A 13,711-nucleotide genomic window follows, 5' to 3' on the forward strand; every position below is an offset into this window, starting at 1 on the left:
GTGCTGTGCTGCCCCCGTTCCGTGCCGCTTAGAAAGTGCTCCCCCAAAATGGGATTAGTAGAGCTGCTGTCCGACGCAACGCAGCACTCCATTACGCAACTTTCAAAGTGGAGGAGGGGCGGGGTGGGGTTGGGGTTGGGGACCGACCGCCCGATGATGCGACACATTTCCGAGGTCGGTTGGGACGTGACCACCGTGGAGCAACACTCTACTTATTATGTCATTCTCGACGCATAACAGAACTTTCAGAAGCAATTTCAGATATTTCTTGCTTTCCAGCGAAGATACTAATCACAGAAGGATACATACTGGATATGTCTGACGCAGAGAACGAGAGAGTAGGCTGTTCCTCAGTTCTGACTAGATCGAATCCAATCTAGTTCTAGTAGAGATATCGTAAAACTAATGGATACCACTCCAATACATGTATTATCCAAAGCAAAGACCCGAGATTCTACACATGCATTTTCTAGACTAAAACTAAAAGTAGTACCAAGTATTATAGAACCCACGACAGAGCAGGAGGTATGGAGAGAGCTACTTCCTGGTCGTTCCAGGTTCTTTGAGTGGCCCCGCCATTCAGATCCCAGATTTGTTTCCAATTTCGCTTATTCTATGTAACATAATGTGTCCCGTTAGGTCCATGGGCATTCTGCCAAAAGCAGGAGCAGAAGCAGAAGCTGCGGCGAATGGTTGCCATTTTAATTATCAGAAATGTGTGTGTGTGTGCACCGGAGATGGACAGAGACCCCAGGCCCCCGAATGGAATGTCAAAAGAAACTTAGAGCCAGCCCCAGAGCCCGCTGATGGGAGGGGGGACCAGCATGTAGGCCAACAGACAGAAAAATTAAAAAGCTCTTCACTGCGAAGCTAGATCTAAGCTCGCCCTCGCTCCGTTGCCCCCCTCTTCCCCCCTCCCCCCCCCCTGCCTCTTGAAACTCATTTCTTTTGCACAATGTAAATCGGTCAAACCAATCAAAAAGGCAAAAAAAAATATATATACATATGTACATACATATGTATATATAGCCACAATGCCCTATACTCTCGCCTCTCGCTAAGAGCGAGGGCTCTTTTTGTGCTGCTTTCTGGTTTGGAGCCAGGCCCCGCGGCATTGGAAAGTGTTGTGGATGGGATTGAGAATGAGATGAGATGGGGATCGGGATCCGGATTTCGGTAGAGAATGTGATGTGATGTGATGTGATGCGATGTCCACGTCATTGTCAGGCCAAAGCCCTAACCCTACACTCTAGCACTGCACTAGACTGCAAATGCCATCGAGAGAAAGAGAGAGAGAGAGAGAGAGAGAGAGAATATTGCAACAGAGACTTGAGCACGCGGCGACAGCAACAAGAAGAGGCGGAAATGAAGAGTCCACCAGACAATGGGACCCCGCATTAGAAACTACAGATTTGTATACAAAGAAAAAGAGACCGACCGACCGACCGACCGACCCCGAAAAGAAAGCCAGACAAAAAGAACGTAGGAGAACTTCGCAGGAAAATCAGCGATAGTAGTACAGTGGGCACTAGATAAGTACACCTAAGAGCACACAGCCGGGGCGGAGGCTTCATGGAACAATATTTGAGAGGTGCCTTCAAAGAGATAATCGAATGAAGTAAAGAACTATGGCTTCCGCTTCCACTTCCATCGATTTATCGCCAAATCGATGACTTTCTAGTACTTAATCCATCATGTTATTGAAGTATCGACAAGTTTCTGGCATCTTGCCAATGTTTTATCGCAAAATCAAAGACTTTCTGAAGTATCGATTACTTTCACATGATTTTATCGATAAATTTGTTGGATTTTTTCATAATTTTTGGGGTATATTTTTGCAGTGAGAACCTTTCCTTTGTGTTAGGATTGCTGTACGATAGATTATCAGATAAAATATTATTTATTTTAGACAAGAATTACTGTTCTCCGTGTACTGCTGCTACTGCTGCTTGAGGTAGAGATGGGGGGGCATCATCGCGGAAGCAGAAGCAGCAAGAAGCCAACGACGTCAAATCCATGCCAAAAGCAGTAGAAGCAGCAGCGGCAGCCTCCGCTTCGCGATTCTCTGAGAGCCACTCGCCCGGTCGAGGCCCCTCCTCCCATACACATGCACGTACATACATATGTGTGTGTGTGTGTGTGTGTGTGGGGTTCAACAACCTCCTACAGAGAAGCCACGGATTGGGATAGAAGCGAATGAGAAGAGAGGAATGATGGTAAAACAACAATACATTGCCCTATCCCCCTATCCACTATCCACAGCGCCCACTGCCACGCCCACACATCGCATCGCAATAGTTCCTCCAATTATGCATAAATAAAGGGAAAATCGTAATAAACTTTGGACCAGAAGAGATCCCTGCCGTGATTAAACCATGCAGCAGGCATCCAGGCAGCAGGCACCATGCACCAGGCACCATGCACCAGGCACCATGCACCAGGCACCAGGCGGCATATATTTGACCCACTTCGGAAGCAATATGTCCATTAAGTGGGTGGTTCGTTGGTGGCGCCTCCCTGGGGAAGAGGCCCCAAACAACAGGCTATAGCCAACAATTGCAGGCGGAAGCAGAGCAGGGGATAGGGAGAGGTTGGCCGGCGGCCGGCGACCGGCGACATTTGATAGCCAATTGTGGCCGGCAAAGTGCTTATAGAGTTCAATTAACTATAAATATAGCCACGGCCCAGGCACTGTCCTCCCCTCCCCATTTCGAACAGATCCCAGACAGAATTCAGAATTCAGAATTCAGATTGCAACGAATTGGATTGGATATGGATTGGGGATTGTTGAATGGATTCTAAATTCGAATTGGTCTACAAAAGATCCCCGAAGATAAAACAGAAGAGAAACCAGAAATGGACAAAGACTTCAGACAGACTATTGTTGCACTGCAATAATTATAGCTCTTTTCTTTTGGGGTATAGCCCCGAAAGAAGTTTCCCCGAGGGCGAGAGCACTACAACGCAATTTCCGACTATGAAATGGTATATAGTATACCATATACATATGTAGTACATGCCCGTGCATACTGTTTATATTGTAGTGCACAAAGTGCGAATACACTGGCGAGTATAATATGTATGTATATGTAGCTACTGCACATGGTATATCTACTCTATTGTAATCACACGAGCACTCGTACGTTGCGCTCTCAGTAGGCAATCAACAAGCATCGTTACAGACTATATTCTATATTTAAGCATAATTTATAATCGAATGCAGAGGCACTTAGTATAAGAAGGAGCAATACTTCCATCTCCAGCCCGAAGGCGGCCCTGTTGCTCTGGCTATAACTATTAATTGTAATGCAATCAAGATATGCCTTAGACTACAATTTGTATAAATAAACATTTCCAACAATAGCGTCGATAGCGTTTCTTTTCCACATACCCCTCTTTTTGCTGGGATGACTTTTCCCTAAAGAGCGGGATATGTGAGCTTCTTATTCGCACACCAACACCACGAGGCAGAGTGGGTGAGACAGAGACAGAGGGAGAGAGAGAGAGAGAGAGAGAGAGAGAGAGAGAAGAGTAGGCGCGTGGCTGGGGGTAGCCGGGCCATTTCAGGTAGCAATTTCAGTTCTTCCCTCTGGCTACTATAATGATCAGATCTGTTCCAGATTCGACAACCTGGTAGATATGGCCGTTCCCTATGATTCCGCTTTCTCGGTTTTCTTGTATCATGGGGGCGTGATTTTCGCCTTTTGTGGGGTGGTATGGTGCCAAAATGTTGAAGCAAACTTGATTCAGTAGGATATCACGGGAGCCGACACATTAAATCCTCTTCTCTTCTCTTGAGTATCGGGTATAACAACATTTACGTCGATATCTTTCCAGGGCCGCGTGACGCGCAAACAGGGTAATCTTTAAGTTATAATTTGTACTCCTTCCAGAATTCTACGACTATTACCATTAAGCTATATATTTTCAGTATATATATCAGTATATTTCATGGTACATATTTCTGGATTTCTGGATTTAAGGGTTTTTCTTTTTATTGTTTGGGGAAAAACACTCCATTTCCTTCCTAGTATTCTGCATTCTTCTGCATTTGGTCCCCTTTTATTCTTTCATTTTGGATAGGATAGGCCTAGAGCTCCAGGGCTCCTCTCGCTCTCGCTCTCTCTCTCCGTGTCGTTGAACCCTGTGTTCCAGTTTTGATTTTGGTTTGGTTCCGTTTCGGATCGCTGTTGGGTTGGTGGGTTGGTGGGTGGTTCGGGTGTTTTGTGGTTCTTCTGCTGTTTCTGATTGTTTGTTACTGGGTTGTTCTCTGGTGTTTCACTGTTGATAAGAGTGCATTGGGCCTGACCCATTTTCACACACACACAAAAACACACACACACGAGTGTGTGTGCGGCTGCCTCCGCATGTGTGTTTTCGTTGCACAACGCAGTTGTGTGTTCCATTCTCATTCTCATTCTCTTTTTATTTATTGTTACTTTTATTCGCCTTTTTTTGTTTTTAATGAAAGTTATTGTGGCTGCCACTGCTGTTGCCGTTTCTGCCACTGCCACTGCTGCTATCTGCGGTGGCAGCCCTTGCGGCTTAATCAACGCAAATGAGGAAGAAAAGAAATGGGAAGAAACCTCAGGGCACAGCAACAGGCTGTACCACTGCCATGCCATGCCCCATGCTCCATGCCCCGTGCCTTCCCCGTGGTTCATTGTACTGTGCCCCCCCCCCCCCCATCCCGTCCGTAAGGATACTATAATAAATTCAGGGCAAGCCCAAAAAGGGCAGCCAGCGAACAGAACCAGGATACAAATATTTCATAAGTTTTTGAGGCAGAGCCAGAGGGGAATCCCCCCACTCCCCCCTCTGCCCTGCCATTGCTTTATTTAGTGGAATACACACATACACACGACGCCGAATAAATTTATTTGTGTGCACACAAAGAGGGGCAGAGCCAGAGGCAGAGGCAGAGGCAGCGATGGCTGAAGTGTGGTTGCTGCTGCTGCTGCTGCTGCTGCTGCTGCTGCCCGAGTGTCTGCACTTTTTATGAGCAATTTGATTTATGCACTGAGCAAACAGACAGTGGGGCAGGCAGTCGTGTGGTGTGCTGTGGGGTGGGGGTGTCGGGTGCCATCCACAAAAGTTGGCAAATGTGCAACAATGAAAATGCAACAATTTGTAGTCTGTAATGTCAATTCAAGCGAAATCAATTGTGTTTTGTGCCATACCCATAAACACACGCCACACACGGAAACAAGCGCAAATTGATGCAAATACAATGACGGGAATGGCGGGGCGAGGAGAGGGTCCCTGCCCCCCCTGGATGACACACAACATAATCAAGAAAGGGATATGCCAGTGAGAAAGATATAGTTAATTGAATATTCTATTCATGAGATACATTTCCATGCACGAGTGAAGATAAATACTCAGTCGAGAATGTGAGAGATACGAGCCTTAGTATGTACATATGTGTTTTCCTTCTTAAAGGTAAATCTCCCCCACATTCAGGTGGTCCGTGTAGAGAGGGTTTCCGTATTAATTTCCCGTTGGGTCACCCGAAAGAACGAACGTGGCAAAAGGCAGGGAAGGCAGTCCATCCGCATGGCAATCGTTTTCCACGGAACTTTGTAATTGGAATCATTATTCGGAAAAACCTTATAACTCCCCCCCTTCCCTGCCTTCCGCTCCCGTCCCATTGTTGTACCTTTTGCAAAAATTTAAATGAATGAACATTTTCGGGGCCAGAGATACAAGATGCAAATACAAACACAAGACTTCCACAGAACTAGGAAGGCAACAGTTTATGGGGTTTTTGCGCAAAAGCTGGCCGAGAGAGGGGAACACTTCAATGGAACAAAAATAAATGATCAGTGGGAAAAACATAAACAAAAGACAACCAGCCTCAGCATCAGAGCTTCCGATTCGTTTCGGGCAAAATGCAAATGGAAATGGAAAATCTAAGTAAATTTCCGCAGCAAAGAGAAAAAGAAAAACAATCACAGAAGCTGTACATAAGACTGTGAGATACCCTCTATTGCTCTCCTTCTTCTGGTTGGCATACATACTATGTACATACGTATGTACATGCATTTGTAGATGTGTATCTCTATAAAACAGAAAATCTTTCCAAAATGTGCGAATATTGGAAACGTATCCCTCCATCTCCCCACCCCCTACACCCCCTACGGTTTACATATTTAAAGCAATTTTATTTGGGAGGGGAACGTATTTCCAACGAAGATTCATTCCGAATATTTTCATGCCCGCCCCCCTTCTCCATACCCTTTGGCGGGGCGATTAAACAAACAATGAACCCGCGCCAACAGCTGTCTGTGTGTTTTTGTGTTTTTCTGCCTGTTTACATGTTCGTGTTGTATGTGCAAGGGTGTGTGTGTGTGTGAGTGTGGGTGAGGGATTGGGCACAAAGATTTGTGCAACGGAATGGTAACACAATTGGCCAACATAGAGAGACAGACGGGCCAGAAGAAAGAGTAACAGCAGCAGCACACCACAAAAGGCATTTGGCAAAGGGAAAGCGTTTTTCCTGGGCCTCTGCCGCCTGTTGGCCGAAACTGGTTTCTGTGGCCCTTGCTTGCAACACACAGCCCCGGAAATCACTTTCCCTAATGAAGCGAGACCCGCGCACACTTACACAGGCACACACTCACGAAAAAACACACACACGGCAGCAGGGTTACAGTTACGATTATAAGCTGATAACAGTGTGCCACTGCCTCGATCGAAAGAGGAGAGGGGTGGGGTTACTGGGACTGGAACAGGAATGGGAATTGGAATTGCGGTGCATTGGAGTTCCAGAGTGTGGGAGGTATGGGATGCCTGGTTAGACAGGAGGCGGCACGTGTTGGCAAACATAAACAGGCACACACACACAAACGACCACGCACTCGAAGATGCAATAGCGGCACGAACACACACACACACACGCACGCACTCGCCTGCACCACTCTGACGAAATTTCCACACACACCCACACTCCTAAGCCCGCACACTCACGCACACAAATACCAGCAAAGAAATACAGGTTGAAAACACGCACGCAAAAAATTTCGGTGTAGTCTTTTCCTTCCTTTGTTGTTTTTTGTGTTCTGTTTGTGGCAACGCCTGCAAATCGCTTTGGAGCAGGCATATTTACCCCCGCAGTCACGCAGGCGAGTCACTTTATTTCAATTGTACCCTTTCGAAATGAATAACAATTTTAAATTTTAATTTTGTTTCGAGCAACACTTACAAATTCTTGTTGTTCTGCCTCCGACGCCATTATTGATATATTGAATATTGATATATATGTTTGTGTGATATTATATTTGTTGGCGATATTCTTTTAGGCGAAAATATTTCTGCGGTATAATCATAACTTTTCGTAACTTAGAAAAAAATTCGCTTTATTTGTGTGTTGTTTCAACAACAACAACACTGTTGTGTTGTCGTTGTTCGCGCCGTTTAACATTTACACCGCATACAGTGTGAGGATTTATCGATAAGATATACGGTCAGACCCTCAGAAATATACCGAAATACGTCACGATTTTCAAAATATACTGACGAATTATTTGTATTCAAGTTCCATAATATTCCATCCTTTTTGATATTCGGCTGAATATTACCAGCTAGCTAAGACCATGAGCTCAGAACTCATAGCTTTATCCGATTATTAAATCGGTTTCCTACAAGAATAGCTAAATTTAAGTTTGCATCTTGATTGCATTGCTTATAAAATAAGGTTTAAGCAAAACCGGTCAACAGCAATTTCCACTAACTTCATTTCTTGACATGGTAACGCGCTAAGTACACTTTTGCTACATATTAACTACATTTTTAGGTAATTACCAAAAGCGACACCTTTGTGTACGTTTCAGTAATTTTTGCCCGTTTTTTCTTTCATATAAACCCCATGGAAGCGCCAGTGTGAAAAGCCTACGTCATCCGTTGTTCGCGCCGTTTTACATTTACATCCCACACCACCCCGACTACTTAATTTTGACTAGTTCTTGCAGTTGCAACCGAACATGTACGAGCGCAGGGCATGTAAAGCCGGACCATAAAATACAATGGCAGACAAGGGCAACCTTAATATACCAAGATCGTTTTCGATTGTTTACTACATCGATATTCTCTGCAAAATTCTACTACCGGTGAACGTCACAAGCATATTTTAATCAGCTTTTATATTGTACGACCTTTAATTGACTAAAATCATATGAGAACCATTACAGACCATTCATGATCGATTTATATACCATAGGTGAAAAGCTAAATTTTCAAAACAGAAGACACCGATAGTATCGGATGGTTGCAGTACAGTGTGACTGGCGCCAAATTCAAACGATATTTCTTTTTAATATTTTTTAATAAATAAAACTAACTAAATACAAGAAAAAAAATTGGTTCGTGTTTGCTGTTTCACTGTTCCCTGCTCAGGGGATCTAAACCTTTGAAAGCTCCTCGGTGGTGCTTCCGGGCGAGGGCGTGATCTCTGCCTCAGTCTCCACTGTAGCAGGGCTTCCACTGACAGGGGCAGGAGCAGGGCCAGAGGCGGTAGGCGCGGCTTCCTTGACCTCCGGGGCGGCACTCTTGGCCAGATCGCCGGGCGAGGGCTTCTTGGGCGGCGCCTTGGAGCCACCAAAGATGGCCTTCTCGATGCCCAGGATGGGGGCCTCAAAGGCCAGCGTCGCGAATATGGAGGCCGTCAGGGTGATGCCAAAGTCATGCCACCAGCGAAGAATCTGCAAGCGAGAGATTCGAAAGGGTAAAGAGGGAGAGCAGAGAGAGCCGAGAGAGAGAAACACTTACCGCATCGTAGTTAGAGAAATGGGTGTCGGTCTGGAGGCGGGCGGCATTCACCAGCTGGACGATGCGATGGATGACGTACATGCAGTAGGTGAGACGACTGAAGCCTGTGAAGAAGCTCCACGAGAGGAAGTCGTTGATAAGGCCACCGTGTCCGTTGTAGCAGGCCCACACGATCCATCCGATGGACAGAGCCCAGGAGGAGCGGCTGAGCGGCTCGAAGAAGGCGCCCTCGATCAGCGGCGAGTTGGGTGTTCCGGGCAGAATGCGCCAGTAGGGACCCCACATATCCGCCAGCATGGTGCCGAAGGCCACCGTCCAGCCAATGACCACCCAGACCTTGGCCAGCGGGATCTGGCGGCCGCGGTTGCGGGTGAACAGGAAATAGCCGAAGATCACGCCAATCAGCCACGTGGGTATGCGCGTGTGGGTGGGATAGTATGTCATCTTCTGCCGCAGATCCACATGATCGTCCTGCACGCGGAACAGGGTGAAGTCCTCCAGCATGAAGGTGATAAAGGTTCCGGCAAGGCAGATCAGACCGAAGATCGAGATGGGTATTAGGGCCTTCTTGCCCCACTTCCACAGCGGAATGAGGAACAGGGGCGAGAGGAAGTACAGCTGCGTATCGACAGCCAGATACCAGGATTGTGACACGCACTAGAAATTCAGAGAGAGATTCAGACTTTCAGTTCCAGAGGTTCAGAGCTTCAGTTTCAGAGATTGGACACGACACTCACAATGTGATAGGGGTAGGCATAGTTCTGGATATAGACGAGCGTCGCCCACCAGGAGTCCTCGCAGCGCTTGTCCTGGGTGCCCAGCTTGAACCACATGGGTCCCTCGCCGGAGTACTTGTACAGCGACATAATGTACAGCACCACAACGGCCACCACCGGTGTGAGCCGAATATACCGATGGAAGTACATCATCGGTATGTTCAGCTTGCCCTTCGTTCTCTCCAGCTCACGGAAGGCGCCCCAGCACATCAGCAGACCGGACATGAAGAAGAACGTGTCCACGCAAAGGGATCCGTTCTGGACGAGCATCGAGTAGGGGGTCTCCACCCACGTGTAGAATTTATTCCGATTGATGTGCGGCAGGTCGTAGAAAGTCATGTAGCCATGCCCGAACACCACCCACATCATGCTGAAGCAACGAAGGCCGTTCAAACAGTGGATCACATTCGGATTGTTCACCTTCTTCACCGTGAAGATCTTCGGGGCATTGTGCAGCACAGAGAAGGCGATCAGAAGTGGCCTCTTGGGAGCTACACAACAACAATAAAATCAAAACAAAACAACAAAAAACAAGGTCATTCATAAGCACGAGAATTCTCTAGAGTATGATTTGGATGATTGCCTTACCCTTTTTGCGGGTCTGTATATAGTCGTAGACACTGCTGGCAATCATAAAGAACACAATTGTCGAGAAGAAGATGCTGTCGAAAGGAATGAAGGATAAATATACAATACACAATCAATTCCACTCCATTGATTGATTTAATTAATTAGAAAAGCTACTCTACTCTAAGGTAGACTCTTATCACAGTCCAAGAACGGTACTTCAATTCTCTTTGTTATCTTATCTGGGAATGGGCCTATTGTTCTCAATTTTCAGTTCCACTTTTGATTTGGCATTTTGCCAAAACTTCCTGATTCCGGATTACCTATTCAACATCTGTTCCACAGAGAAATCTCTCTATCGCAACAACGGTGGCCCTTCGGCTTTGCATAATAATAATACTTTATCTCACCATTCCCTCCCATCTAAATCTATAAAATCACAGAGAAATCTCTCTTCTCCCTTCTGTTCTATTGTCCCATCTAAAAATCTATCACTTACATGGCAAATATATCAATGCCTCGCAGTGTGATGGGGGCATCGTATTTGCATCGGGTCTGGGTGACCATATCGACATCCATAGCGACGACATCGCCGCCATAGAAGTGGCTGATCACATCCTTGAGCAGGGCATCCGTCTTCTTGGGTTTGCAGGTGCTGGGAATGCAGATGCCGAGCTCGAAGATCTCGGGATCGGTCTGCTTGTAGCTGATGCGCGATGATTGGAACTCTTCGCCTCGTTTCTTGACATCCTTGTAGAACATGGTGATGTTCAGGGTCGCCAGGCAGTACTGCCCGCGGATCTCGTCCCCGTAGGTGTTGGTGGCGGCTACGCACTCCTCGTACTGCCCCATGCTGATCGTGTGGCCCCAGAACAGGCCCATGGGCAGGCGGCCCCAAGTGTCAGGAACTGCAAAGAGAAACAGAACAGAGGGTGAGTCGTCATCGTCTCCATGCTTAATCTCACCACCCCACACAAAAGACCATGGACAAATCTGGACTATATCGCCATGCTTATCGATATCGATGCAGGCGGGGCCATTGGGGATTTGCAGCGATAGCCAGGAGCGAGATTAGGTTCTGGTTTTTCCCAAAACTTCCACGATTATATTGTGCAATTAACCAGAAGGTGCCTCCTCCGGTGTTTTCTTGCATAACGTTCACTGATTTATTGACCCCATAAAATGCACTCTTTGGTACAATTACTGGACGGCGGGGTACTCTATCGATATAGAAAATGAAATACGATCGAATCGAATCGAATGATTGCAAAATGCATGCAAATGGAAACCATTTAGAAAAGGACTTATTTTCTGTTTTTCGAGATCTTTATCGTAATCCCATCCCGAATGCCATTAGCCAGATCTTATCGCCGGAAATTGCCACCCAAAGAATGGGGACAATCAAATTTTGATTTGTTATGCGATGATTAAGGGTAGTATAACAATTGAATTTACAGCCCATCGTAAAAGCGAAAACGAAAGAGCTGGAAAGAACCCATTAAAATGGGTAATAAACGTGGGATAAAAAGGAGAGAACAGAGTTTGCTCTTCATTGAAATCTTATTAGGGATACATGAAATATGAGATTTGGAAGACTCAGGAGTAACAGCAAGCCGTAGCCTAGGGGGAAACGCGAACTGAGGGGCGATAGCATGCAGGAAAGAATATAGATATAGGACATCCATTTGATGAAGCTCCAAATGTCAGACAATTGTTATCATTGAAATTATTATCTACGAACTACGGAAAACGATCAATGAGTAATACGAAGAGGAAGATCGATTTTCAGTGAGAGAATTGAGAGAAATCGCGGTCTGCGCGGTCTGCCTAGAGCAAGGCATGCATCTTTATACGTTGGATACTGCTGTCCATTCACTTTGCGTATGTCTTGAAATGACAAAACACAAAACACAAAACACAAATCACACATCACACATCACATTTCCAGCTTACATTCGAGGGCCCATTCCTCGGTGTTGGCGATGGCGTCCCGGATGCGGATCAAATCTCGGTCGCACAGATCGTCGTCGTACACGGGATGATCCTCCTCATCATCGCCATCGCGTTGGCTGCGCGACACTTGGCTGGTGGTGGCATTGGCAAGGATGGCCCGGTCGGCGGCCAGAGCGAAGAACTTGTGGGCCATGCTGCCCTCCATTGGCGTGGAGTAGCCGCTGAGGAGGTCGTTGTTCGAAGGTTCAGCGGATACCGCCGCTATCAGGAGCAGCGGCAGCGCTGCTGCCAGGACATGGAGACGTCCCATAATCCTGCGGGAGTGTGTGGATCCTGTTTGCGATCTCGTGGAACTGCTGCTCGTACGCGCGCGCAGCGTTGCGGAAGGATGGAGAACTGAGTGGCGATCGGCGGGATCGGTGACTTTTATAGTCTATCGATTGGGCGGGGGAGTGGCTGTGGCTGTGGCAGTGGGCAGTGGGCAGGGCAAGTGCGAGTGGGAGTGGAGTGGGGGTACTTGAGTCGCCGACACCGGGCACCAGCACCGGCGATGACCAAGCACCAGCCGCCCCTGGGATCTATAAATATTTCCAACATAGATACAGGCACAGGTAGGGGTACCGGTCTCTCTCTTAGCCGCACTCCGAACGATAAGACGATAGAACGCGTCTCCTAATCAATTGGCTTGCATTGGCTCCACACTATCAAGGTGCTGTCTTATCTGGTTCTTATTGGCCTGGCTTGGCGTTTCTCGTGTAGGTCTTCGGTCTCCATTCTCCGGCATGGATTTAGCCGGCGGATTTGGCTGCGCGAACGGACAAACGGATGGACGGTCCCTGGCGACCATAAATTCATGTCAAAGCCAAAAATAGTAATCGCCAGATCTCTGGGCCAAGATTGCAGACAGTTCATGCAACGATAATGGCAATGGCTCCAACTACCACCGATCCAATGACGGAACCATACCGAGATTTGGTTTAATTAAATTACTGAAAATTTTTGGGACTTTGAACGCGCGAAACAGACAATTATCGGATAATTTCGGTTGGCCAGAGATATATTAGCAGATATCGTGATGAGGTAAATCCGAGGGTAGTCCACATTCAAGGCCGATATGAAAAGGGCGTGGGGTTGAGAGGCTTTGGAAGAAGGTAAGGGGGTAGAAGGAGATACTCGCGAGCGAGCGAACTTTATAGTATGAAAAGTAATAGAACGGAATGCGATGGCATAGTAATAGTAATAACAAAGTAATAAAATGAAGGCCAGAGGAGAGGATATTTAAATTACTATTTTATAGAAATCTTTGATATTGACCATCTTCAGAAGAAACATCATACAAATTAACCAATACAAAAGATTAGGGATCTGTAGAGATATGTGGTAGAATGGATATTGAATAGGGTCTTCATAAAATGGAATGGTATAAGCAAAAACACTCAAGTAAGAATAGTTTAAGATAGGATATAGATGAAACTGATGGTATTCTATACTGAAAGTAGGGAATACTTTACATAAAGATAGAAAAGTAAACTATCAGAAAATATGAAATAGAAAAATAAATTCATTGGAAAATCAATTAATTAAGTGATGAATATTCTACCCTAGAAAAATAACCCTCATCGAAAAAGACTTCTCAAGAATCGTCGATC

The 13,711-nt window shown here is 46.3% G+C and overlaps 1 protein-coding gene across 1 annotated transcript; it reads right to left on the reverse strand.

Annotated features, from left to right (window-relative positions):
- Window positions 1-8,327: 8,327 nt before the first annotated feature.
- Window positions 8,328-12,414, reverse strand: LOC6597875 (nose resistant to fluoxetine protein 6). The gene is made up of 6 exons (XM_026991214.1): window positions 12,063-12,414; window positions 10,609-11,017; window positions 10,131-10,204; window positions 9,504-10,033; window positions 8,767-9,423; window positions 8,328-8,699 (listed from the first exon to the last, which is right to left on the reverse strand). The coding sequence occupies exons 1-6, from the start codon at window positions 12,370-12,372 to the stop codon at window positions 8,400-8,402; spliced, it is 2,280 nt and encodes a 759-aa protein (XP_026847015.1). The 5' UTR covers window positions 12,373-12,414; the 3' UTR covers window positions 8,328-8,399.
- Between the last annotated feature and the right edge of the window lie 1,297 nt (window positions 12,415-13,711).

This window comes from Drosophila persimilis, unplaced genomic scaffold, assembly GCF_003286085.1.
Source record: "Drosophila persimilis strain 14011-0111.01,24,50 unplaced genomic scaffold, DperRS2 tig00000653-arrow-arrow-pilon, whole genome shotgun sequence".
NCBI classification, from domain to species: Eukaryota; Metazoa; Arthropoda; class Insecta; order Diptera; family Drosophilidae; genus Drosophila; species Drosophila persimilis.

Bases quoted from the DNA above. Each gene is read 5' to 3' on its own strand.
- LOC6597875 (XM_026991214.1), bottom strand. From the start codon at position 12,372: ATGGGACGTCTCCATGTCCTGGCAGCAGCGCTGCCGCTGCTCCTGATA. The intron at 11,018-12,062 runs GTAAGCTGGAAA...TTCTCTTTGCAG, and splicing joins CGAGGAATGGGCCCTCGAAT to TTCCTGACACTTGGGGCCGC. The intron at 9,424-9,503 runs GTGAGTGTCGTG...CTGAATTTCTAG, and splicing joins ATGCCTACCCCTATCACATT to TGCGTGTCACAATCCTGGTA.